We start from the raw sequence: 27,098 nt of genomic DNA on the forward strand, positions 1-27,098 counted from the left end.
GGCCGCTCGCTCGCGTACACTGAGGGCGGGGGCGGGCCCTGTGCCCCCCCGCCTCCCAATGAGCGGCCGCGTTACACGGCGGGGGCGGGGCCCGGCGCCGGGGCGTTTGGATTCGAATGCGCGTCGCGACCCCGAGGGGCGGCGGCGCAGGCGCAGTGTGCGGAGAGGCAGCGGTGCCCCCTAGCGCCGGGGCGCGGCATGCCGGGCGAGGAGGAGGAGGATGGCGAGCAGGGGGCCGGGGGGGCCGCGGGGGCCGCAGCCCCCTCCCCGCCGGCTGAGGAGGGGGACACCCGGCAGCGCTACGAGGAGCTGTGCAGCAGCCTCAACATGGACGAGCGCGCCCGCTCCGAGGCCTGGCTCAGCTACCAGAGCATGAAGCGCAACTACACCCTGGAGGTGAGGCGCGACGAGGCACTGGTGCGGCGCGGAGGCGAGCGGCGCTGGGCGGGCAGCCGAGAGGGAGGGAGAGGGTTAAGGGGGGGGGTGGGAAGGGGACGGCCCTCGAGGCGTGGTGGCCTCTCCCTCACACTGCCCCCGGTGAGGCGCCGTCGGGGCGTTACCCCGCAGCCGAGCGCGGGCGCATTCCGCCCCCTGCCCCGCAGCGCGGCTTCGGCCGGGCGCTGAGCCCACGGACCGCAGGGGGGGGCTCCTCAGCCGCGGGGAGCGCCGCTGAGGGACATCGCTTCCCGCTATTGCGGTGCCCGCCCGCCGGGGAGCGCAGCTGCCCCGCTCCCGGCCCCGGCTGTGACGCGCAGGGGCGGCTGCTGCCAGGGGTTGCGGGGGAGCCGCGCAGCGGCGGTGTGCGGCTCTGCAAGTGGGAAATACCGTGGTCCTGAGTCCCTGCCGGGGAAAGGTGTTAAAAGCGATCGTATCGCTGGGGTCTTGCGGCTGTTCCGCTTACCAGGGCACTTTAGTTGTCTCAGTGGACGCTTGTCAGTAGCTGTTGAGTTGCCCACGTAGGTGCTTTCAGCGCTGTTACAGTAAATTTGGTTCTGTGAACGTGGCACACGGCCCCGTGCAGGTTTTGTAACATCGTTCCTTAAAACGGTAACACAAAGTGGCGCAGCCGCTGCGATCGGGAGATGCTTGTTACCGGGTGGGGTTTTCAACATCAAGGCGGCTGTTACAATGAATTTCTGGAGTCATCTGGGATTCTTCAGGGCTTCCCATCCCATGAGCCGGCAGCTCTCAACGCAGAGCTACAGGAGGCTCCGCACGGGCGGGGAGTGGGTGGTGAGCCCTCGGTGCCTGGAGCTGTGTGGAGGAAGGAAGTGTTGTGGCCTGAAAGCGCCTCTGTCACACGCTGCCTGTAACCATCGGAAACGGGCTGGAAAGCTCAGGAAGAGCATTTGTGTTTGTCTGTAAAGTGTGTACTCATCTGGCCCCGGGATACCACGTAGCCTAAGAAACCCACAGCATCGAATTCAGTGTTCTGTGCCCACACGCCCTCTTTTCACTGGCCTTCTCCAGTTAAAACATTGGGGTATAACCGAAGAGAGAGAAAAAGATTTAAAAAGTTTTAACTGGAATTAATGTCTGCCTTGAAGTACAGGTTGAGTAACAGTTCTCTTGTGCAATACAGGAAAAAAAAAAAAAAGGAAATTATGTTTTTCTGTTCCTACTGTCTATTCAGGGAAGAATGTTCTGATTGTAAGGAGCTGTAGTTTTTGTATGTATTTTTTTCTTAACACCAAGGCAGTACAGAATGTTATGATAGGAGAAGAGCTACAGTAAAAAGATTTTGTTAACTTTGGATCAAGAGTGACATTTATGTAGGTAACTAGTAACTGCAGTTTTAGGTTTGACATAGTTCAATGTTAAGTATCAGTTTAGTTTTGTTGTAGCTAAAATCATAGAGTAGCTCAACAGAACTTTAAAACAGCAGCTCAATATTGTCACTGCTTGAACTTCGTTCCTTTAGGACACAGTCCTGTCCTTTTTCGTGATGTTGGGTTCATAGCTGAAGAGGATGTTTTTCTTCTCAGTGAAGTCTTTTAGATGCTTGATGTTTTAATTCACAGGGAAATGATCTGCACTGGCTAGCGTGTGCCTTGTATGTGGCTTGCAGAAAAGCAGTTCCCACTGTGAGCAAAGGGACAGCTGAGGGAAATTACGTATCTTTAACCAGAATTCTGCGCTGTTCAGAACAGAGGTAACTTTTTGTTCATTTTTAAACACTTACAAGGTCTCAAAGACTGCTTATCAGCTTGCAAAATCTAGAAATTGAGAACAAATGTTAAACATCTGTCTTGTTTCCTGCTTTTAAAGATAGAATTTATATCACTGGAATCTTTGTGTTATCAGATCATTGCCATGGAAGTAGAACAATTCCATTTGGTCATTACTATGTTGTGAAAACACTGGTTTCAAAATCACTTCCCTTTCTTAAAGGCAAAAGAAACCTTTCTTTGGAAAATAGTCTGTTTTGGAAGAGTGTGCAAAGTGTGAGCTTCTCACCTGAGAAACCATCTCTAATTGGCTGTGAAAATACTTTTTGGAAGAAGACTTCACTTTTTACATGTTCTTGCTTTATGAAACCAAAGTGGTGTCAGAATCTGATAAAATTTATATCACATGTTTGTGTCCATAAAGCACTGAATAAAATGTTCCTGAAACTATTTACTGTATTTATTAGCAGTCTGATTGTATTGTAACAATTTAGCAGATTAGATAAAAATTAAAGAAGAATCTTCTTTTGCAGTCTTGCTCCCTGTCTCCTTTACTGTTGGAGCTTTGTTGTTGATTTACATAATACAGAAATGTTTCTTTTTCATAAAAAAATTAGAAATTCAGGAATTTAATGTGGATAAATTATTTCTGTGATGTGGGCTGTCAAAGATTAGTAACTCCAAAAAAGTGGGAGAGATAAAGGACTGAAAAATAAATGAAAGCCAGATTTATGAAGTGAAATGTACTGAAACTCAAGGGGTTTTCATACTTTGCAGAATCTTCTGAGCACTGTAGAACTCAAAGTTTGTTCTATTTAAGTTAACACATTATTCAGAAAAATTAGGGAAATCTGCTTTTAGAGTAATCTGTTGGAGCTGATTGTGTGTTTGTGAGGAAAAACCAGAACTGTGAAACATATTTAACATAGTAATCAACTGAAGATCTAAAAATATTTTGCGAGCTGTCATGTTTATGGCGGGCTCTGTGTATGTTATCATGATTGCAGTACTGCCATCTTACTGGTAGTTTAGGAAGTAGAAATTGCAATTTTATTAGAAAGCGAATAGTATATTTCTCAAAAATAGCCCAAAACTTTCAGATTTAATCTGTTTGGCATTTTCAGCTTGATCGAGTTTTTTAACAAGATGAAAAAGTGGGAAGACATGGCAAATCTCCCTGCCCAATTCAGAGAACGAACTGAGAGATTAGAGAGAAACTTCACTGTTTCTGCTGTCATTTTTAAGAAATACGAGCCCATTTTTCAGGACATTTTCAGATACCCTCAAGAAGATCAACCTCGTCAACAGAGAGGGAGGAAACAGAGGTATGTTCCTGTAATTTGTAGACTGATTTTAGAGCAGAATAGAGCAAAAATGTAATGAAATTACATGGGGTTTTTAGTTGTATTTTGAGTGCATTTTCATAGAAATATACAGCTTATTACTATTCTGTAATTGGAAGAGTAAGCCCCTCTAGTGGCTAGCTTGGATGGTAAATCATGAAGTAATTTTGAAGATTAAGCTGGAAGATGGTGCTTACTGATTTGGGGGTGAAGTGTATGTTAATTTTGACATTTAAACCATTCTTTACATAACCTGCTGGAGTGACTAAATTTAAAAAAATAAAAGATTAAAGCTGAACAAAACAGGGGCGAAATTGAAAAGAATATCCTCACCGTTAGTTGATTTTGCCTCAATGAAAGAATTTAATAGTAAATGCAGTCTTACAGTGAAAATGTGATAAAAGACTACTTGGTTTTGAGGCTGACATGCCTATTTCACAGTGTACATTAAGCAACTACACTTTAAAAGCAATGCAATATTAGACCAACATATCTCTAATGCCATCTTTGCTGCTCTAATGCTTTGCTGTTCTGGAGATGAGCTGCGGTATATGAAACAACACTTCCAGTAACCTGTTACATGGAAACAAGGAATGCCATGGAGTTATAAACATTGGTGCTAGGGGAGAGGGTTTTGTTCATGTTTAAATCCACGTAGTAAATACTTGAGCATAGTTTCCAGTTGTTTTGGGGGGAGTGGAATAAAAAAATTTGTATGAGTTGATTACTTTGTCAAGATTTTTATGTTACCAAGAACACAATGCAAATTTCCTAGCATAGGTGTGAAATAGGAAGTCTAGTATGGTGTACGTGGCAGTATTAAGAAATAACAGATCTTCAAGAGGTGTAAAACATTTCATTTATGAATGAGTCTCATGAAATGAGTTATATTTTATTTGAAAGCATCTTAAACAAAGACCGCCAGGGGAACTTGGTTCTGATAATCATTTAATGTATTTCAAAACTCTATACTATATAAAACCCTTTACAAAATGCTTTGTTAGTGCAGAGATGATATTCTTGAGAACACACAGTTCTGAAAGTTTTGCCTGTGACAAGTGTATTAACATCAACACACTGTGTAATGTGTTCCTCCAAGAACATATACCTGCTTATGTTGTTTAGAATGCTTTTGAAGAAGGAATTTCAGCTCTGGCTGTCAAAATATTACAGTTGACTCTATGCACCATTTGTTGTGTCAAAAAGCAGAAAAAACTTTTTCTGTAGTTTTTAAATTAGGATATTTATCTGTTCTTTGGAAATAAGATCACAATTTTGCCTTAAAGAAAACATTTAGGCCAGCCATGTTTAACATTAAATTTACAATGATTTTCTGCTTAGGTCTTGGACTGGTTTTAGTGGAATCTGCTCTGTTGGTCTGTTGTAGTGACATTTGGGTCATTACATGCAGGCTGACTGGGGTTCCACCTGTGTCTGTACTAAACCAACTCACAGCTTACTTTATTAACTTTAGTCAGGTTTTTGTGGGAAGGGTGTAAGATTTTGGCCACACTGCAGTGAAGCTTAATTTTCTTTTAGAATGATTGAATGTTGTATGATGTTCTAGCTGTCTTAATTCGTTGAGCTTATTGGCTGTCTTATTGCTGTATTTTTCCCCAAAAGACGACAACCATGTACCGTGACAGAAGTTTTCCAGTTTTGTTGGTTGCTGTTTGTTCATGCAAAAGGTAAGAGATTTGAAAGGCATTAAATGTAACAAACCTGGTTGTTATTTGTTGCCTTATATCAGTCCTTAAACACTGAATTAAGTGCAGGCATTTCTGAATTCAGAAATGGAGAAAGGGCCTTCATAGAACAGCCTGAAAACAGAATGTATTCTGTCTTAATTTCCCCAGCTGTATATTTGACCACACTACAACTGAGTTGTATGTCCAAATATTGTGGTAGCTTTTATGTGGAGTATTTTACAAAGTTTCCAGTGTTGTGGAGATTCATGCTGTAATTCCAAGGGAAAAAGGTAGCTTAGAATTTTAGTTAATTCATATTTAGGTGTAAGTAAGGTGCAGTAAGGTATATATTTATGTTTGCTGGGATACTTTTTTTTTCCTATAACTTACTATAAATTCATCATACAGTTCTAGGTGTGTATACTTCATGCTAGTATCACAGAGAGCATTCTTATTCTTTTAATAGCCTTTTTGTCTCCCTGCCTTTTTTAAAAAATGAGCATGCATCAACTGTATCAAGTAAACATATGCATTACTAAATAGGTCTGCAGATGCCTGTCTGGCAAGGATGGTTTTCCCTTGCATTTTGGACATAGCAGTATATATGTAAACGACTGTCTTGAGGACTCAGAATCCTTTGGAACACTTAAGGGGATCCTCTGTTAATATGCTTCTAGATACTATGTAGGAATAATGTGATGAACAAACAATACATTGTAATATATGTATATAATCTTTATTGTAAAAGCAGTCTTAAAGCTAGTAACAGCGTATTTCAGCAGTTTTTCTTTGGTAATGACTGGTGGGAGAAAAAGCCTCAGGAAGAAACAGGATTAAGGCCTATTTTAGGCTGAAGTTGTTTAGTCATATCACATATAGTATGAAGTCTTTCCTCATAGAACGTGCATCTTAAAAAGGGCTTCTGTATACCTGGGGCTTTATTCACATACTGCATAGATGACTGTTCACTGGGAATTCTGTGTAAGGTAGTGTTTTGAGGGAAATAAAGACAAGATTTGTATTCCTCACTTAAAGAAAGTCTTTGTACATTCAGGTCCATTGATACATTTCCAGAGACTTTTTATATTTTTTATAAGGTAACTTCTAGTAGAAGAAAACTGATAGCTTAATTTCTACAAAGAAAAGGATTAAAGGAATTTGGGTTTGGGTTTGAGGTATATGCTGGGGTGGCTTTTTTCCAGTTTAAAAGGGAATTGGTGCTCAGATCCCTGCAGTGTGCTGTGATTTCTGTAATTGGCTGATTTTGAGGATAGGACAGAGCAGGCTGGCATAATATTGCATTATCTGCAAATAATAGTATTATTTGTTCAACACAGATTAACCTTTCTTTCTACGCTGTGTCACATTGCAGAGGGTTGCCAGCAGCTCCTTTGCGGAAAAGTTATTGGCAATACTATCAGACCCCAACATCATATCTTTGTACAGATATCGTGTGGTATTGCATGAGTACTGTACTGAACATAGAAGATGCCTTTTTCCAATAGGCTGCAAATTCTGTTTTACTGGGGAAGAGAGATTTTTCCTGAAGAGTTCTGTTGCTTGAAACCCTGAAACACAGCACGATTTTCCTTTTTTTCTTTTTTTCTTTTCATCCAGAGTAGCTCTCTCCAGTAGTATGAAATGCCCATTCATATCCACCAAGTCCAGAGGAGAGTTAGTACTGTACTCTATTTCCAGTCAGTCAGGACTTCCCCTCTTCAGCACAGTTAGGCAGCTGAGAGAACAAGTAGGTCGGCTGAAAACTCACAGACTTTGCTTTTCCCTTCTATAAAACCCCCATTTCTTTGGGTTGATTGGAGAGTTGACAAGGTGCAAAGGGTCTTCAGGCATCTTCCTATTGCTAAATTATTGGCTGATATGTTTGAGTAACAAGATAACCAACTAACTACATGTTAATTAGTGAGCAGTTTCAGGCATACAAATTAACTTTGTAGAGAATGCCATCTTGATAACATATCCAGTTAAATTTTGCAAGAAGAAGTGAAATTTACAGTAATTACAGACTTTAAAATTAGTAAGTGACTAGTGGTAAATTTATTAAAATGTGGCAGCACAAAAATGGAAGCCAAATGTCAACCATTTAAGGCGTTAAGCATTCCTGGTTTGTTCGCTGTGGCTGGCAGTAATGCTTATCACAGCAACCGCACATCTGTGGCAAGTTCAGGCTTGTCTCTGTGATATTGCTGTAAGCCTGAAGATCATTGTGCTCACTTTCTCAGATGCAGAAAGTGCAGGTCTCATTCGTACGTCTGGTGTACTCTGCGGAGTAAGATAGCAGGTTTGGTTAGCAGTACTTTAGCTGTTTTATTATTTGCTACTAGTTTGGTACTAGGTTGTGGAGGGGAGTGGTAGTAAGCTGTTTTGAAATGTCACTATTTTTATGAAACTACTGGTACTGTAAAATTAGATTTTGTACTGACAGTGATGCTAGAATTAATGGTTATGAAAGTGAACCTGTGTTATGTGAGTTACTTTAAGATTTTTGTTGATTAAATTTTGCTGTTGTGTTTAGGACTTCCATTGTTTTGTTTTGAACCTTTCATGACTTGGAAAGAACTGACAAATTTGTACATTTGATTCAAATTTCATGTAGACTTCGTTATTTTAAATAGTTCCAATTATCTGCATTGAAATTACTTTTTTTTTTTTTTTTACAAGCATGGAATTGGAAAATTGAGTATAAATTTGAACAAACTGCTATGTTACTGGTAGAAAAGTAATAGTAAATTAGAAAGATTCTTTAATCATCTATATATTTTAATGTGTTCTAAGTGAGTTTATTACAATATGATAGATTTCTGCAAGGATTTAAACCTGTTCATAGTGGGCTTAGCTAAGTGGTTTGGATCATACCTGGGGGGTGAGGGGTAAGAGTAGAAAAGTTACTAGTGTTGAAAGAGTGATAGAAAATCATGCTGTGCATATGAATTAATGGGATTGTGATTTATTAATGGTACAGTTTGTTTTACAATCCTGTTTTTAGGTATGGCCATTGCTCTAAAGGAATATCATAAACCTAAATGAGTTTGGTAGAGAGTAATGAATCTGCATATAACCTTTGTGAAAGGTGGTAAGAGAGTGAAGAGGTTACAAGGATTCTTTTCTACAGGAAAATAATAAACACTTTAGAGTTATATGAAACAAAGCTACGTTGTAAACCAGATGAGAGATATACATTTTAACTCTTTCATAAAGCACAAGAGAAATAAAGTTAAATTTATTGCTGTTTATGATGAGCATGCCCCCACCAAAATTTTGTAAAGAAAACAGGTTGGTAAAGAGAAATAATCTCATGACTTTGAGTCAAATACAGATTCATGCTGGAGAATGGGAGATATCATAGGAGGGGCAGCACTTGTTTTAGGATATCTGGACATGAGCGTGTAGCCTGACAAAAGTTAAGGTTCTTTGCAGCGCTTTACACAATGCAAAACTGGGGAAAAGGCAAGTCTCAGTTGTAGCACATTCTTCCCCTTCATACACTTTTAGACCAAGATTCTCCTTCAGGCAGACAGAGTAAGAATCTGCTGAAGGACATAGCACTGCCAGACTGGGGCTTGTTTGGGTAACAATTTTTTCTCCCTTGAGGCAGTTGCATGATACAGTTCATGCTGCTTTAAGTAATTTATGCACTGAGTTATCAGATTACTGTGAACAAGGGAGTCTGCAATATCACATTTATCAATGTTTTGGGGAGGTTTGTTTTCAAAACTATTTGAGTTCCTACACAATTGCTGCAGTTCCTGAAAACATAAGTATTTCACTATTGTATTTGCTGCATTTTATCAAGTTTGTGTCTGCTTTACTACCTGCGTTTCTATCCAGATACTTACAGTCACCAAAGTCTGTGTTTCCAAGATTCTTGTTATTGATTATAATGCAAATATCAACAATTTCTTGGTTAAAAAAGTTTTAAATCAATGCTAATTTTAATTAATGGTTTATGTCTTTCTAATATTGAAGGTAATTTTCCTATGATCAGCGATGACTTGGTCAATTCCTACCATCTCTTGTTATGTGCGTTGGATCTAGTGTATGGAAATGCTCTCCAGTGTCCAAACCGTAAAGAACTTCTGAATCCTAATTTTAATGGTATGTTGAAAAAACCCTGTCTTTATCTAAAGTCTGCAACAACTTTTAAGGCTACTGAGATGAGTATTGTCCTGGGTTCAGCAGTCACAGTCATTTTTCTCCTTCTTAGTAGCTGGTGCAACACTGTGTTTTTACTTTCGGCATGGGAACAGAGTAGATAACACAAATGTTTTAGTCTGACCAAGGACTTTCTGAGCCTCATGCTCTGCCCGGGAGGAGGGAAAGCTGGGAGGAAGCAGAGACAGGACACCTGACCCAAACTAGCCAAAGAGGTATTCCATACCACAGCACGTCATGCCCAGGATGTAACTGAGAGTTACCCGGAAGGGCTAGGACACTGCAGGGTTGGACGAGGTATCGGTCTGTGCTCGGTCGGGTGGTGTGGGGCGAGTTTTGGGTCAGCTGGTGGTGAGGTGTTGTATTCTCTTCCCTTGTTATTTGCCTTATCATTATTATTATTGGTGGTAGCAGCAGTAATTTTTGTTATACCTTAGTTACTAAACTGTTCTTATCTCAACCTGTGGGAGTTGCATTCTTTCTGATTCTCCTTTTCGTCCCTCCGCGAGTAGGGGGAAGGCAAGACAGGGTGGGGAGCGAGTGGACAGGCTCTGTGGCTGGGTTTAAACCATGACAGTTCTTTTTGGTGCCCACTGTGGGGCACGAAGGGTTGAGATAACGACAGATCTGACCGGCTTAATAGCCACTCGTCACAATGCTGATTTATTGGCTCTCAAAGCTGTTTCTCTTGATCTCACAGTTTCAGAATGCTGTCCATTACTTAGAGCCGGTATTTGCTGTGTTGGTGTTTATCAGATGGGGGGTTTGGGCTAAGGTTCTTATTTCACTGTACTTTATGGCAATGACTTGTAATACAGGCGGGCTCCAGCAGCAGAGTGGGATGGACGTGCTGGTGGACTTGTACCTGGCCGTCCCGCTGCTCTTCAACGTCCTGGCCCTTGTCCTTACCTCCATCCTCGTGATGCTGCGGGGAGCCGAGGGGGAGCGGCCCCGGGAGCCTGCGACGCCTGAAGCAGCCGGGGAGAGTGGCCACAGGGACGGAGCGGGGCTGGAGGCCGGGAAGGAGGCGGCTGCTGAGCAGCGGGAGGAGGTGGCAGAGGAGCCTCGCCTCGCAGCTGAGCCCAGCCCCGCGACGGCCGAGAGCATCCCCCGGAAGCCGCCTGCCAAGCGGCAGGAAGATGCAGAAGTCCACGCAGCATTTCCTAGCAAGGCAGAGGAGGAAGATCTGCACTCAGGAAAAGAGAAGCTGGTGGTGGGAGAGCCGGCAAGCACAGCAGCTACACCAGCCCCAGTGACAAGCACAGCAGCACCATTTGAGAGTTCTGAAGGTTTTGAATGGCCTTTGGGTACCCTTGAGAGCTGCCTACTGATTGTGATGGGGATCAGCATGATGGCACACACACAGAGTGTGTTCTACCCACGACCATTTTGTCTGATCTCAAAAGTTAAGCAGAGTCAGGTTTGGGTCTTGTCTAGAGTTACACGATGATACAGGAGGAGCAGGAGATTTTTCCCCAGGCCTGGACAGTCATGAGTAGCAGTGTGTGTGGGACGGTATGAGCAAGTATCTGGTCCACTGGGCCCCTCCAGTGCTTTGGAAGCATTGGAGATGGAAGGCAGCTGCATGGAGTCCCCAGCAACAAGCTGCAGAAACTGTTGAAGGGGACAGTGAATTATTTTGAGCCTGGTGGGCCCATGACACTTCAAGCCATCAGGGCAGAGATGCAACATAAAGATGGACTCATGATCGAGGGGTGGACTTAGCAGTGGACACTGTTGCCCACGTTCTTCATGAGTGTGAACACTGCACACAGCCTCTCCTGCTCTGACTGTTACAAGAGGTGGAGCCTGCCATCATGGACCAGATGGACTCAGCAGCTTTATAGGGACTGGTCCATGTGCTAAGATAAGAGTGCACTGAGATAAGAGTGATGGTATATTGAAAATGTGGGATCTGAGCATGACATGAATGGTATGGAATAAGGGGTGGATACTGTCCTGGGTTCAGCAATAGCAGTCATTTTTCTCCTTCTTAGTAGCACTGGTGCAGCGCTGTGTTTTGACTTTCGGCATGGGAACAGAGCAGATAACACAAATGTTTTAGTCTGACCAAGGACTTTCTGAGCCTCATGCTCTGCCAGGGAGGAGGGAAAGCTGGGAGGAAGCAGAGACAGGACACCTGACCCAAACTAGCCAAAGAGGTATTCCATACCACAGCACGTCATGCCCAGGATGTAACTGAGAGTTACCCGGAAGGGCTAGGACACTGCAGGGTTGGACGAGGTATCGGTCAGTGCTCGGTAGGGTGGGGTGGGGTGGGGTGAGTTTTGGGTCAGCTGGTGTTGAGGTGTTGTATTCTCTTCCCTTGTTATTTGCCTTATCATTATTATTATTGGTGGTAGCAGCAGTGATTTGTGTTGTACCTTAGTTACTGGACTGTTCTTGTCTCAACCCGTGGGAGTTGCATTATTTCCGATTCTCCTCTTTGTCCCTCTGCGAGTAGGGGGAGGGCAAGACAGGGTGAGGAGCGAGTGGACAGGCTCTGTGGCTGGGTTTAAACCACGACAAGTATGAATCTATGTGATCAAGAATAAATCCAACAATATTGATTGATATTTCATCTGGGAATTAAGATTTTCTGCAACTGGCTATACAGATTTCTATTCCTGTAGCATAACAGACTGATGAATTCTGTTAATAATATAGTAAGTTAAGAATTTAATTTACTATGGCAATAACCATTGAAAGGAGTTCCCAAGTAAAAAATGCCAGTTAATGACATTTTGGTGTCAGTGAAAGAGCACGTAGTGGCACGGTATTGTTGGGGACAGTCGGACTGGAGAGTTCCTGTGAGGCAGCAGCTGGGGAAGACCCAGTGCTCAAAAATGAGCGTGACATTGTGACTGTTTCTCATTTCTGGATTGCTGCCGCTCTTGTTCTTAAGAGAATGGAAATATAGGTTGATTTGATAACCGTGACTGCAAATGACTTGTGAGAAGTTCCCATTGAATTTCTGATGCAATTTTTTCTGGACTTAGAGTTCAGTTTCAGTGTTGTGCAGTATTTGCATTTGCTTTGTAGTGGTTTGGATGTGAACTGGGACCATTATCTGAAATTTATTTGACTAAATATTACAGTTCACAAGTGTTTGATCAACTTGCTATTAGAACTGGCATGTTTAATTTTTATCACTCGGTATCTAATTTTTTTAAATCTCTGACTCAAAATTGATTTTTGACAACATTATCAAAATGGGCATTATATAATAATTCTTTCTAGGGAATGAATTAGCTTATTTTAATTTTATACTGTGTAGACTACACAGCATAGAATTTAAGTTTAATAAGGAAGCAAGGTATGGATTTGCAGAATTAAATAATACAGTATTCTTAATTGTAGGTCTACCTGAAGACTTTCACAGTAAGGATTATAAAGTATCATCTGATCCTCCCTGCATCATTGAAAAACTGTGTTCATTACATTACGGATTAGTTTTAGAAGCAAAAGGCATAAAGGAACATTTTTGGAAGCCATATATTCGGAAACTTTTTGACAAAAAGGTTAGCCAGTAAATTTGTGATGTAGAAAACTTTCTGTTCAGATGATTCAGAACATTTTTAGGAACTGAAACGTCCATCCTTTTTTTCATTGTCTTACAGCTTTTGAAAGGAAAAGATGAAAATCTGACTGGATTTCTTGATCCTGGGAACTTCGGGGATAGCTTGTGAGTCATTGGATTTGTGGTTTGGCTTGCATCAGTATCCCTGTGCAGTAGCACATTGCATTTGCAGGATGATCTGTGTCTCAACAGCAGTAGTAACAAGTAGTTGACTTGCATATGAATGAATATTATGTATCATTACAGGCCTGTTTGAAAGAGGAATGGTTCTTCAGGATGTATTACTTGATTTCTTCTTTTGTTCTTCATTTTCTGTTTCCGTATTTTTTTGTATATAACTCAATGGGGGCACATTGAATGAGTGACAAGTGAGAGGGAAAAAATGGGTTTGGTGGCATTTTTTTCTTTATAAACTTAGAGATGCCTGTGAGTAAGACTTACTTGCTTTTAAATGATATGAAAATATTAAGCGTAGTTTTTGATTTTATGCTGCTGTGTAAGTTTTGAGGAGTTTCAGGACAAATATAAGTTCTCAGTATTTTATTATGTTCCAATTGGAGCTATACTGACTAGAAGGCCATCAGATCTAATGGGAAAATAATGTCTTTGTCACTGTCATGTTGAAGATATTGTAGACTTTAAAAGAGCTCCAATGCTTAAGTCAGGGTTAAAGGAAGTCCTGAAGTAGACTTCAGGAGGCAGGAACTGTGTTTGATCAGTAAGCAGGTGACCAAATACTGTCTAAATAGAAAGGGGTTTGTATCTGTCTTTTCCTTTCTGCTGTAGCAAAGCCATCAACAAGGCCTACGAGGAGTATGTTTTGTCAGTAGGAAATCTCGACGAGCGAATATTTCTTGGGGAGGACGCAGATGAAGAAATTGGAACTCTCACAAGGTGCTTAAATACAGCTTCAGGAACGGAAACAGCTGAAAGAGTACAAGTGAAGCATAACTTGCAGCAGCACTTTGACAGGGTGAGTATCACATGGTTTGTGCTCCTGGTTTTATATGGAGGATAAAATGAGTTAGTCTCTGTCTCATCACAAGAAGCAGCTACTAAAAATTACTGTATTTATTGTTTAAGGTGAATTAGATTTCGTAATTGATTAGAAATAGTGTTTGCTTTTCGGGGGTTTGGACAAGATTTCTCCATGCATTTAGGCTTGCTTTGATAAAATCCACTATAGAGAATATTTAGGTAATTATCTAAAGTGGAACCTTTAGGTAGACCTTTAGGTGAAGATTTTCAAGCACAATAGGAGGGGCAATTCTCCACAGCTGTTCAGCAATACTGAATTGTCTTGCAGCTGTTGGGGCTCTCTGTACTTGTCTGTGCAGCTTCTCTTTCTCTCAAGTCTCTGCCTCATATGCAGAGTTGCCTGTTTAACACATGCAAAGCAATGTTTTCTTTTGACAAATGTCCTTCAGGTGTAACTGTTACATTTGTTCACAGCCTTAGATAAAGCATTAGGGAATGGTTTTCACCTCACTTGCCTACAAGCATGATACACAGGTACGTCTTTATATATGAGTAATGAAGTAGCACAGAATATGGTCTGTGGGAGGATAAAGAACACTATGTATTTCAGAACAATAAAATGATGAAGACCTATAATATTACCAGAGCTTCCATGTGACCAGAGCAGCTTCTGAAAACCAGTCATTGGCTTTGAATGCAGAATGCAGACACATATACCTATGGAAACAATATCAGAATGTTTTGAAAGACGGAAAAATTCTCTTGAAGGAGGAAGGAGACAAGACAGACACATAAAGAAGGGTGTAAGCTATATTAGCACAATTAGAGCAAAAGGTAAAACAGCCTAGGTCACTGAATAGGTATGTTACCTTTTTCCAGAGGGAGAGCTGGTTAATGGCTTTCAATATTCTGGAGAGAAAAGGTCAGAGTAACCATATCAGCAAAAATAATGCAAATAGCTAATTCTTTGCTGCTGATCTATTATAATAAAAATCAACCACCAAGTTGTGCTGCATGCCAGACTCATGTAGGTTTCTGTTGCGCTGACACACTGTGGCCTGTACAACACAGCAGCTTGCGGCTGTAGTGCTTAGGCTGTTCTGTGCTCTGGGTGTCCAGGGTGGAGCTGGGGGAGCCATGTTTCTGGCAGCGTGTGGAGGCAGAAATAAACCACACTTAGGAATGTGGAGGAAAAACAGGAGGAGCATTGGGAGCTCGACTTTATTGTAAAAAGACACCAAAATGTAATGCATTTATTAAAATAAAGAAAATATCTCTTGGTTAAGTGATAGTGTGGTTAGATAATTAGAAGACGCATTGAATTTGCATTGAAGGAACATCCTTGACGTTAAATAGTTTTGATGTAATGGCTTGACCTGATGCAAATGAATTAAAATGCTCATCGGGAGGACTTTTCATGTTACGCATTAAACCTGCTAAAAGGAAACCCTGGCTCAGTATACTTTCCCTATGAGCTACACCTGCCTTCTGTACTCGGGGTAGGAGGGGACTGCTGGGTGTTTAGGGTTTTTTTCATTGGCCTGATTGTTTCAGTTCCTGCCCAGTATTTGCATTTCAGTGTGAGGTTACATCCTTCCTGCTCACCTTTATATAGTACTGCTTGATACAGACAGACCTGTCACTGGGGGCTGTTTTCTGAGACATCACTAGTTTGGGCTGTTTGATACTCAACCATTTTTACCAGGCATATATCCTAACACAGAGTAAGAATTCTGCGGACTGCCACTTCTGTGGTTATGGCCTGTGTCTAAAGTTTTCTGTCAGTGCACACTTATATGCTTAGTTTTTTGTCTTTTTAGTCCAAATCACTCAGGATTACAACCCCGCTAACTGGCCGCAAGTATATTAAAGAGAGCAATCCATATGTGACACCTGTTTCGATGGCTACATACAGCTTAAGCCGCCTTCACACGATGCTGGCAGGGCTGAAAAATGCCCCCAGTGAAAATCTAGAGCAAATACTCAGGTAAGTTTGATGTTTAGCTACCAAACAAACCTATTCTTTAAAAAATTTTAGTTTTAATAGCAAATGTTAATGCTGATGAACAGTGGGATTTGAAATGTGAGTCAGTCTTGAAAGGTTATGGAGTAAAATAGGACCTAGAGAGATACTTAAATATCAAGGACATTGTTCTCTTTATTTAGATACACTTGTCCTTAAGGGACTGATGGCTGTAAAAACATACCACATTTAAAACCCAGCAGTTCTGAGCATCTCTAACAATAAACTACTAATACAAACTGTCAAGACTTTTCTTCTTCCTACTTAGCAAATCTCAGCACTAGCAAATGGCCCCCCTCTATAGGAGATGCAACATAAAATTTATTCTTCATGTAGACAAACTGTTGCTTCAGGTACAATATATTAAAAATCAGTTTTTATGTCATGTGGAAAATGTTTAAATAGTTGTCCCTGATCAACAAAAGATGTGTATATTTACATATGATGTATATTTACAACAAAACATGCATATACAATAATAATATGCTGTGGCCCTTTTACAGTACAAATGCAATTAGGACACCTATGGGTGTGTTCATATTGTTTTGCAAGATATTTAAGTTTCAAACTTTCATCGTATTGTAAAAATAAGTTTGAGTTTGTTTGTTTGTTATTGGTTGTTTTTTTATGAGCAGGAATAGTATGTTAACCATGTTTTTATTTTCAGGTCATGTTCCAGAGATCCTTCTCAATCTATTGCCAACAGGGTAAAAGAAATGCATGAAGTATACTGCCAGAGCACGCAGACTGAAGGAGAATTCAGTAATTTTTCCAAAGGTGGGAAACATTTTACTTGTAAGAATTAAAATGCCTATAAGTAAGTAAACTAATTCCTTGTAACTACCGTACAGGTTATGCTTTAGCACAAGTGTCTTCTCTATTATTTTTGTCTTTTCCTGTATTTTTAAGACTTGGCAAATTTCAACCCTGCATGCAAATTTATCATCAGTCTTAGCTTAAATCGCTGGAATTTGATGATACTTTCAGTTCTACAGAAGAAATGAAAAGTACTGTTAAGGGGAGCACCTTCTTGATCAAATATAAGGATAATTGTGATGGCGTGGATTTCTGTGACAGTAATTAATTGTAGTCTTTACAAACCCTACAGCAAGTTGGATCCATTTAAGTATACCTTCCAACATATTTCTTAGCTTGAAATACGTAGATTAGAGCAATGTTAGGGATTGTTCTTATAGGTGGTGTCATCATCAAAATCTGAGTTCAGTAAAAAGCTATTCTGCATTCAGGACCAAGTGCCAGCACAGGAGAGGAATTCCTAAGTTATCTTTAAATAAAGTGGTTTAGTCCTGAAAGTATTGTAGCCACAGCAGCACAGAAATCCATGCAGACTACTAAATAGTTGTATCTCTGTAGCTTAAGATATAGAATGTAATTCTTTTATCGCATTTCTAAGTACTCTTTCTACTTAAAATTCCTGCAGATGTTGCTAGTAAGCATTTTCGTCGTGCTGAGGTGCTATACTACAAGGTCTTGGAGTCTATCATTGAGCAAGAGAGGAAGAGACTGGGAGACACTGACTTATCTGTAAGGAAAACTAATCAAATTGTGCCTCATTTCTAGAGTTGGACATACATACAGAAAACCAAGTGTAGAGCACAATATACAGCTCTGTAAAATTAGGTTAAATCTCTGAAATGCTGATTGAGGGTAAATCTGTGAAATACTGAATGGAAGAAAACTGCACAGTCATTTGTGTGTGTAAAGACAAAGATACATGGTATTTTTAATGACTGAAGATGCCTCATTTTAGAGTCTGTTCTGTTTCTTATCAAATAAGATCTCTTTCAGTAAGCTTGATAATCTCACTGCTGAGGAAAAATAGAAAGTATTTTTTTATTTTATAGTTACACTGTAAATTAAGCATTAAAATTTGCAACCCTCTTGCAGGCAATACTGGAGCAGGATGTATTTCATAGATCGCTGCTGGCATGTTGCCTTGAGATCATTACCTTCACGTACAAGCCACCTGGAAACTTCCCATTCATCCCTGAAATATTTGACATTCCAATGTATCATTTTTATAAGGTAAAGTGTTTGATAGCTAGAAATGCTTATCCAGTCACGAGTAAGTCGTGTTAATTGTACACACTAACCCTTTATGCTCAGCTTTGCCTTGTCCCATAATGAAAAAATATTAGTCCGCAGTTTTGTACATTTAACTGTTAACACAGTGTTAACAGTTTAACACAGCAGCAGTATCCATGTATCCATATAGTAATTGCTGGATTATCATTGTATCATAAGCTACTGTTGTAGCAGTTCTGCAAGAGTGCTTGAAGTGTTTGCTTAGAAAGATACAACTATATGTCTTCTGGCAAAAGTGCAAGCTAGCATCTCCTTGAGTCATAGTGATGCAGCATTAATGTTTCTAAGAGTCTCCTCTTCCTTCAAAATCAGGAGTTAGATGTTTCTTCAAGAAGAAATGCATAAAACATATCTATTACATTGATCAGAATTATCCACCTTGCAGGTAATTGAGGTTTTCATCAGAGCAGAGGATGGCCTTTGTCGGGAAGTAGTAAAACACCTCAATCATATTGAGGAGCAGATCTTGGAAAGCATGGCCTGGAAACAAGAATCCATAGTGTGGGACAGAATCAGAGAAAATGAAAACAGGGTTCCTACTTGTGAAGAGGTAAATGCTTCTTTCTATGTTTTACACAGTTTCCCCACTCAGACAGGACAGTAGAGAGAGGATGTAATACCTTGAAGAAGAGGCTCTACATGTCCAAATCTTAGTTTCAACCTACAAGGTGCTCAGTCCTGAGGACACAGAACTGTAGTGTGCTCTGGTTTGCTCATATACAGTGCTACAGAGATGGCCAAAATGGAGAAATGCAGCCAAGGTGATTATCACCCAGTATCTGCACAGCGTAGCAGAACAGGGAACAAAATGGCCAAGGAGGGGAGGTCTGGACCAGTCACTTGTGCTTGAAGAGGTTACTAAACAAGAGGAAACATGGTAAAAAGTAGAGTTTTAATTGTAGTCACAGAAAGACTGTTACAGTACCATATCCAAGTAGGACAATGGCTGCGAAGTTTTAGTTAGCCCGATGGTAAGTTTTCCAGCATTTTTTTTTTCCATGCAGTTTTGCTGTTCAGAATTGGTAGTATAGAAGCTTTTAAAAATGTGTTATGTAGTCACTCTGTGGTAGAGACACTCTACTAACGGTATGAATATTGTAGGTAATGCCACCTCACTATTTTGAGAGATCTGCTGGGAACAGTGTTGTGTGTTCTCCGTTGACACCCAGACGAATAAATGAGGTCCGTGCTGAAACTGGAGGACTAGGGAAAGGTAAGGCTTTTGAAAGTATAGCATACTTGCACTTCTTAAACAGTGGCTTTAATTTTTCATCTAAGTAAGTTGTGTACAGCAAGAAATCTGCTTTAATGTCAAGGTACAGTTAATTGCAAATACATTGTACATGGCATTTCTAGTTCAGCTCACACAGATATGTGATGCATTCATTAATTTCAGCATGAACAAAATGCTGTTTTCAGAAAGCTACGTATATGAACAGCATAGTATATCTGCATACATACATATGTATTAAATAATACGTAAGCATATACACTACTTATGTTGTTATCAGTAGCACTTGAACAGTTTTGCTTTACTGTTATACCACAATCAGAGCTCCTCTTACATATATAGTTATGTGAAGTCTCAGACTTGTTCTCTGAAAAATAAAACATAATGCATGAGCTTAGAAAAATATGAAACAGTATTATTTGAGATGAAGTCATCTCTAAAAGCAATCTGTAAGGCACAAACAAAGACATGAATTGCTGGGCATGACATATTTTGGTACTCCTTAGATTTCTGTCATGTATTTGTATAACGTGTGATTATACAACAAGAGTTAAATATATATGCGTGTGTGTGTTTGTTGTTTCTTAATGCACAGGCCTTTCATCCCCTTCGACCACCCTGTATGACAGATACAGCTCTCCTACAGCCAATCCTACAAGGAGAAGGCTGTTTGCTGATAACGATAATACCTCTGAAAGCGGCACTCCAGTGAGAGTTTCCCAACAGCCTGTGGTGAATACAGTGCCTGTACAGAACATGAATCCTGAAGCGATGTCAGTAACCCCAGTGCCTGGCCAGACACTGGTTACAGTGGCAACTGCTACTGTAACTGCCAACAACGGGCAAACAGTGACAATACCAGTACAAGGTGAGAGAAAAGCTACCATAGCATTACTGGGACTTGCTCCCATCAGAGTATTAGGACACAGTAAGGAGGAGGGGGGAACAGTACACCAGTGGAGAAAAAAGATTCCTAGTTGCGGAAAAATTGTTTGAATAGATGAGCAGAAGTTAGAGACAGAACAAGGATGTTCCCACTGCCAGCATTTGCCTTCTAAAGCTGAGTTATTTCAGCCAGCCTGCCTTCCTGAACTGGCAAGGGATGGAGGTTGAATTAGCATAAGAAAACTTGGATCAATCCAAAGTATTTTGATGAAACAATTTCATATATAATGTACTAAATATATAGTTACAAACAAATAATAAAATTAGTTGCTTATAAAATACTGAATTTAAAAATAAAAATTAAATAAAACAACCAAAAAAACCCCAAACCAACCCACAACACACAAACAAACCCATAACCATCCAGAAACACCTATCCACCCACAACTTCCTCTTACTTCAGACTCTTTTCCTTAAATTACAGGTATCGCCAATGAAAGCGGAGGAATAACTTTCTTCCCAGTCCAGGTAAATGTGGGTACCCAAGCTCAGGCTGTCTCTGGCCCCATTCAGCCCCTCAGTGCCCAGGCACTTACAGGTACATTGAACACCCAGGTGGCAGGGGCTACGCTGCAGTTGCCCAGCCAGGTCACCGTGCAGCAGATCTCTCCTGGAGAGCAAAGGCAGACCCAGCCCTTTGCCACTGCCACGTCCATCAGGCCCCGGAAGATGAGCTCACTTTCACTCTTCTTTAGAAAGGTAATTTTCTGTCCAATTCGTGTTTTGCTTAGTTAGTATTTTGGCAAGTCTTCAGTGATTCTTAAAATATATAATTATTATTACTACTAAGAGAATATTCCATTTCAGCTTTAATCTGTACCTTTTGTCTATCCATACACATACCTGGAGAGTAGTTTTCTTATGCAGGCAACTTCTCACTAGCAAAGGAGTGGACTCTCAGACCATAGTTGTGAGGTAGATTGTGTACTCGTCCAGGAGGTACTTGAAGGTGTCCTTTTTATTTAAGGCTCTGCAAAAGAAAGAAATTGACCTTTGAGACACTATGTTTTATCAAATACACAGCAGTTGCTTTAGGCTGTACAGTGCCCCTCCTGTACTCGGGACAATTCAGATTTTAAGCTTAAAACAAATGTTTTGTAAGAATCAGTCCCAGAACTGAGAACGTCTGTTTCTTTTAAACAAAAAAAAAAAAAAATTACTCTTTTTGGCTTATCATTCGCACAAGTTTTACACGGTGTGTGCAGGTCTGAGTTGCTATTGAGCCGGGTGAGAAAAGCTGTATTGCTGGGTCCTGAGCAGTCTCCCTTTTCCCAGGTGTACCATTTAGCTAGTGTTCGCCTGAGAGATCTTTGTGTCAAACTCGATGTATCCGATGAGCTGCGGAAAAAGATCTGGACGTGTTTTGAGTATTCTTTGGTACACTCCCCTGAAATCATGATGGACAGACACCTGGATCAGCTGCTGATGTGTGCCATCTACATAATGGCTAAGGTAAGGTGTAAATAAAAATCCAAACAAAATGCTTGCCTGGGACTTAATGTTCAAACATTACGATTCCTCAAAAAAAAAAAACAAAACAAAAAAAAAAAAAAAACAAAAAAAAACAAACAAAACCCCAAACCAACCAAACATCACAGAAAACCACCCCCAAACTACTAAAAACACTCACAGAAAAACCATTAACCTTTTCTGTCCTTCCCCTCATAGGTGACCAAGGAGGACAGATCCTTTCAGAACATTATGCGCTGCTATCGGACACAGCCACAAGCCAAGAGTCATGTAAGCACAGTTCATATTGAACAGCATGGTTTATTAAATGCCTTGGGTCTATTTTAGGAATGGAACTCTTTCTGAAGTAAGAGCATTCAATGAATGCGGACTGTTGAGCCATTCTTACCAGACAGCAGTTAGTCCAAAATCCTGCACTACTGAAAGATTTTCATACTAGATTAAACCTAAAATAGAAAATAGCTTCACGTAAAATTGCAGAGGTAGTGCCTTTTGGATACACTCCTCTCAGGAGGTTGTCTTTTCTCCCGTACGCATCAGTGCAATACCATAATGAGTTTCTAAAAAGCCAGTGTATCATGCAGACAGTTGTTTCTTGAGTACTAGCTGCCTGCTTGACCATCCTGCCTTTACTGTGCTCCTCCTTCTCCCTGCAGGTATATCGAAGTGTCCTGATAAAAGGCAGGAGATGTCGACGCCGCTCTGGGAGCAGTGACAGCAGCAGCCAGCAGAACTCACCTACAGACAGAAGTAAAGAGAAGAATAAGGAAAGAAGTGAGTGATTCTGTAGTCTAGAAGTTCGAGTTTAATTCCATTTCCAAAACTGTGTGTATAAAGTAAGAGTTGGATTTTGTGCCACTCAATCCCAAACAGTTCTTCTTTGCTAAACTTGGACACAATTGAGGAATATATTGATGCCGTGTAAGAGTTGGTGTAACTCAGCCTTAGCGTTACACCACTTTGACAGTTTAGAATCCATCACCACAGTTTAGAATCCATCACCACATGTGCTTCCTTGTAGAGTTTACCACAGTGGCTGGCCTGAGCTCTTGGAGCTCGGTCTGTACAGAGTACACCTCTTTGAAGAAAGGAAGGAAATCCGTGCTAGCCTGTGCTCAAGAGGTACTCTTTTACTTACCACAGTCATGGAGCTGCAGTAGTTTCTTTTGCAGCAGCTGGCTGTCTCCAGACACAAGGACAAACCAGGCACCCACAGCACATCTGATAGCTCTCTAGAGGCTTTTCCTTGACATTCAAACCCACGTATTTTCCTTGAGTTAACCTTTATAAGGAAAACCTAATGAAGTAATACTGTATATTCCTACCACCAGTTTTCAAGGTACTGTGAGCTAAAAAAAGCATACTGTTCCCAACTTGAAATGGTGCCAGTTTGCAACAAGAAAGAGCTACTGTTAAAAGTGCAGCACAAATGTGGAGTTGTAGCTCTGCTAATATTGTAATGAGACTGAGCTTATACAGAAGAGCCACTTGTTTATCCAGTAAGAAGTTAGAAATCAAACGTGTTTATACATATCCTCAGCACCACACTGCTCTCTTACGGAGCTGATACTGCTTCTCTGTAAGGGAAGCTGCTAAGGGAATCACATCAGCATGGCTGATGCTGACAAGACTGGATTCAGGGTCGCTGTGCTGTGATTTCGGGGTGGGGAAGGCAGTGGCTGCATAGGGCTGAACACCTGGGTGGAGGCGACTGGAGTGGGTGAAGGGGATGTGGCTGAGCTCAGGAGCTGCTCCTCATTGCAGGCAGCAGAGATTCCAGCCCCGTGATGCGATCCAGCAGCACCCTGCCTGTCCCACACCCCAGCAGTGCCCCCCCAACCCCAACCCGGCTGACTGGGGCCAACAGCGACACTGAGGAGGAGGAGCGAGGGGACCTTATACAGTTCTATAACAACATCTATATCGAGCAGATCAAAGAATTTGCCCTGAAGTACACCTCAAATGCAGTAAGTAAATTCTGTGCTTTTCAGTTGTTAAGAGATTTTTTTTTTTACTGTACCTGCAGTGAAGTGCTGTTAGTTAACTCCACTGCAAACAAACTCCAGGGATTATATTTTTATGACATTGATTCACCTGAAGGACACACTCTGCTGCTAACACACCAAGGACTGTCAGTCCCTATTGGCTGTTTCCTCCTGTATGCAGTAGACAGCACTGAACAGTGTCAGCTGCCAGCCTCAGACAGCATTAGAAAAGTATATCAAAAATAAAACCCCCAAAAACCACCAATCTGGCCAAATAACATGACACAGCTTGGGTCTGTTCTAAACGTGTATGGTGTGACAGCAGTGGGAAAAAATGAACTGAGCTGAAAGTGACCACCTCACAGAAGCTGTGCTTTGCAGTGTGCTTTTCCCTCTCTCTGCAGACCGACTCCCCTCCGCTCTCTCCCTACCCGTTCGTGCGGTTGGGCTCTCCTCGCCGCGTGCAGCTGTCCCACAAATACCCCGTGTACATCTCACCACACAAAAATGAGTCCACACTCTCTCCTCAAGAGAAGATCTTCTACTACTTCAGCAGCAGCCCATCTAAGGTGAGGCCAAAAGGTCTTAGTTTGCTTCTCTAAATCCTTAATTCTACCTTTTCTTCGTGGTAGTGAAACTGGAGAAGGTTGTGCCATGCACCATTCTGTTTACATGGTGTAACACATGCTTTCTCATCTGACCCTCCTTGGCTGCCTGTTCAGGCATCTAAGAAGTTGTAAAGCAATCAGGTGGCCATGAGTACTGTGTACTTTTTAAAGTTACTCTTTGTACTGCAACACAAGAAAGACTCAGGAGGCCAGCAACGGTAGCCTTTGCTTTCAGATGGGTTCCTTGGTGTGGAGACTATCCAAAGAGAACACCAATTACAGGCCTATCCTCTTGCCTGCCTAGAGGGGAAGAAGTCCCCCAGCTCTTACCATGAGAGGACTTACCAGGGGAATGTGTAATGGGCTGAGTCCCATCATCCCTGGGTACCACGAACGAAGCAGAAATCTTCCCTGGGAAGCATCTTCAGTCTTCATAGAGATCATGTACCTATGGTATAAGATAACATAACTACGGGTGGAAGGCCTGTCAGCACCCCATCCCTGGCACTGTTCAAGGCCAGGCTGAAGAGAGGCTTGGATGACATGGTCTAGAGTGACGCGTCCCTGCCCATGGCAGGAGGGTTGGAACTAGATGATCCTAAGGTCCTTTCCAACCCTAACCATTCTGTGATTCTATGTGTTGAAACAGCAAATTTCCTTGAGTAAGACAGCAGCATACTCTGGTAACGGAGAGAACAGGACAATGATTAAGAAGGTTGGTCTGTCACAGGAAGCACTTTGTGCAGTGTAGATCTCCAGAAAAGAAGCATACGTGACCCCACTGTAATGCAGTTAAAACAAGTTCACCTTATATTCAGGTAGTCACAATAATGAGAGATTAATTCTACATTTTTCCCCCCCTTCTCCCCCCAGAGGCTAAAGGAAATTAACAGCATGGTTAGAACTGGAGAAACTCCAACAAAGAAGAGAGGTATTCTCCTGGAAGATGGAACTGAAGCACCAGCCAAGCGCATCTGCCAGGAAAATCACAATGCTCTGCTGAGGCGGCTCCAAGATGTAGCAAATGACCGAGGCTCTCACTGAGCCCAGTGTTCCAGCACAGGTATTCCTTCCTTGTTTCCGTCCCTCCCTGCAGCTCCACCAGCCAGGCTGTGTCACCCAGCGCATGGGGTCACCAGGCCACGGCACGTGTCCTTAGCCATGCTCACCTCTTCCCCGTGACCGAGCCAGTCCCAAGGCAAGTGGCGCAGCACTAGGCCTTGGCTGCAGAGCAGTGAAGAGCTTTATATTGCTTGGAGAACACACCCCTAATTCCACTCTTTACCTTGGGTCAGGTATTTACCTACATTTGCTCTGACCTGTCTCCTCACGCTGCTTTTACCAGTGCTTCACCTTTGGACTGGGAAGTTCCTGTGTCTCAGATCTGGGTGCAGACCTCCCACCATGCTCAGCAGTGCATTTGTTTTTAAATAAAGACCCCCACAAAACCAATGGCTTAAAAGCGATATCCATAGGAAAGTCCAGTTCATCTTGGAGAGGGAAGACTGGGAATAGTCTTTTGGAGCCCCAAAGGAAGCTCCAAGTGGATTGTTTCCATAGTCAGGATGTTTGTGCCTCTGAAAGCCACCCTGCTGTTGTTGTGTCAGGCACTGGCTGAGCCAGGCGATGCCCTGGACTGAGCTGTGAGCAGCAGACAGCACTTGGGGCCGGGCTGCAAGCATTAGCACTGCCTGTGAGGCACAGATCTCTTCGGCTGTACATTGCCAATGGCACTTTCTCCTCCATGTTCCGAGGCTGACTGCAGCGCTCTCTGCAGTGAAGCGAGCTCACTGTTGTATTTATTTTCCAATGGGCAGCCCGCAGCTCCCTGTGGGAGAAAAGGGTGCTGAAAATCCCTGCAGCGCATTCAGCCCACTGGCTTTTGTCAAGGAATTTTGTATGCTTGTAATGTGCCTCCATACTGTTCCCAGGAAGTTGGGAGCTGCCCCCAGGCTTGCACGGCAGGAGGACGGTGGTGTCCAGCTCTGGAAAACTCCACTGGCCTGTTTGCTTGTTGCTAAATGGCAGGGCTCAGGGGGTGGGGCTGGGTTTTTAAATGAAGTAAATCAGGCTTACTCCAGCAGGGTAAGGAAGCGGTGCATCCACTGGACTACCTGGTCAGTTTCATTAAAAAAAATAGTTCCAAGATGAATTAAACACACCAGCAACCAGCACCATTCACCCACTGACTCCTTACCATTGGTGTACAAGGCACAGCCCACCCAGATTATAGTGGGTTTTGTAAGAAAGCAGAAATTAAAAGCTCCGAGTTACAAGTGATTTGTATTCCTCTGAATAATGAGAAAATTTAGGACTTAATTCTGCTGTAAATTCAGTTAAAGTAAAATAAAAGCATCTTTTGTTCTTGCCTGCATAATAAAAAGGCTGAAGCTAAGAAATCGTGTAGATGTTTCTGTAAAAATATTTATGAACTCGTCAGACAATTCTTGATACCAGTTACATTACTTTGTATGAAAATATCGCAAGTTATTTTTCAATAAAGAATTTATAAGCTCCCAATTCTATGTTCTTGTGTGAAAAAGCAGCATGCGTGCACAGCTAGAAACAGGCTGTGGCCCTAAAGCACCAGTTAGTGCAAAACCTAAATACCAAGAAAGCCCTGTAGCTGGGCTCCTTAAGGCACTTGATGCACTGGAGCTTGCACGAACTCCAGTCAAACACTGCAACCGATAGGTTAAAACTGAACTTTTTAAATAATAATTTAAATAATAATTTAAATAATAATTTAAAAAAATCACCCTAAAAGAAATAAATGACTAAAATAAGTATTAATAAAATACAT

The 27,098-nt window shown here is 41.7% G+C and overlaps 1 protein-coding gene across 5 annotated transcripts; it reads left to right on the top strand.

Moving 5' to 3' along the window:
- Positions 1-89: 89 nt before the first annotated feature.
- RBL2 (RB transcriptional corepressor like 2) lies at positions 90-26,815 on the top strand. 5 transcript variants are annotated; one of them, XM_065661963.1, is made up of 23 exons: positions 90-396; positions 2,022-2,152; positions 3,293-3,493; positions 5,135-5,199; positions 9,184-9,312; positions 12,730-12,890; positions 12,990-13,054; positions 13,736-13,922; positions 15,748-15,914; positions 16,618-16,727; positions 17,392-17,495; positions 17,859-17,996; positions 18,442-18,606; positions 19,158-19,269; positions 19,883-20,155; positions 20,657-20,931; positions 21,508-21,684; positions 21,901-21,972; positions 22,359-22,476; positions 23,467-23,669; positions 24,092-24,256; positions 25,169-25,358; positions 25,591-26,815. In XM_065661963.1, exons 1-22 carry the CDS (start codon positions 199-201, stop codon positions 25,337-25,339), a joined length of 3,387 nt encoding a protein of 1,128 aa, XP_065518035.1. In that variant the 5' UTR covers positions 90-198; the 3' UTR covers positions 25,340-25,358; positions 25,591-26,815. The 5 variants fall into 5 exon arrangements, with proteins under 5 accessions (XP_065518035.1, XP_065518036.1, XP_065518037.1 ...); XM_065661964.1 differs by having other exon boundaries at positions 26,380-26,815; XM_065661965.1 differs by having other exon boundaries at positions 20,657-20,700; positions 20,788-20,931; positions 25,169-26,815.
- Positions 26,816-27,098: the final 283 nt, after the last annotated feature.

The sequence above is a fragment of the Lathamus discolor genome, chromosome Z, assembly GCF_037157495.1.
Source record: "Lathamus discolor isolate bLatDis1 chromosome Z, bLatDis1.hap1, whole genome shotgun sequence".
NCBI lineage: Eukaryota > Metazoa > Chordata > Aves > Psittaciformes > Psittacidae > Lathamus > Lathamus discolor.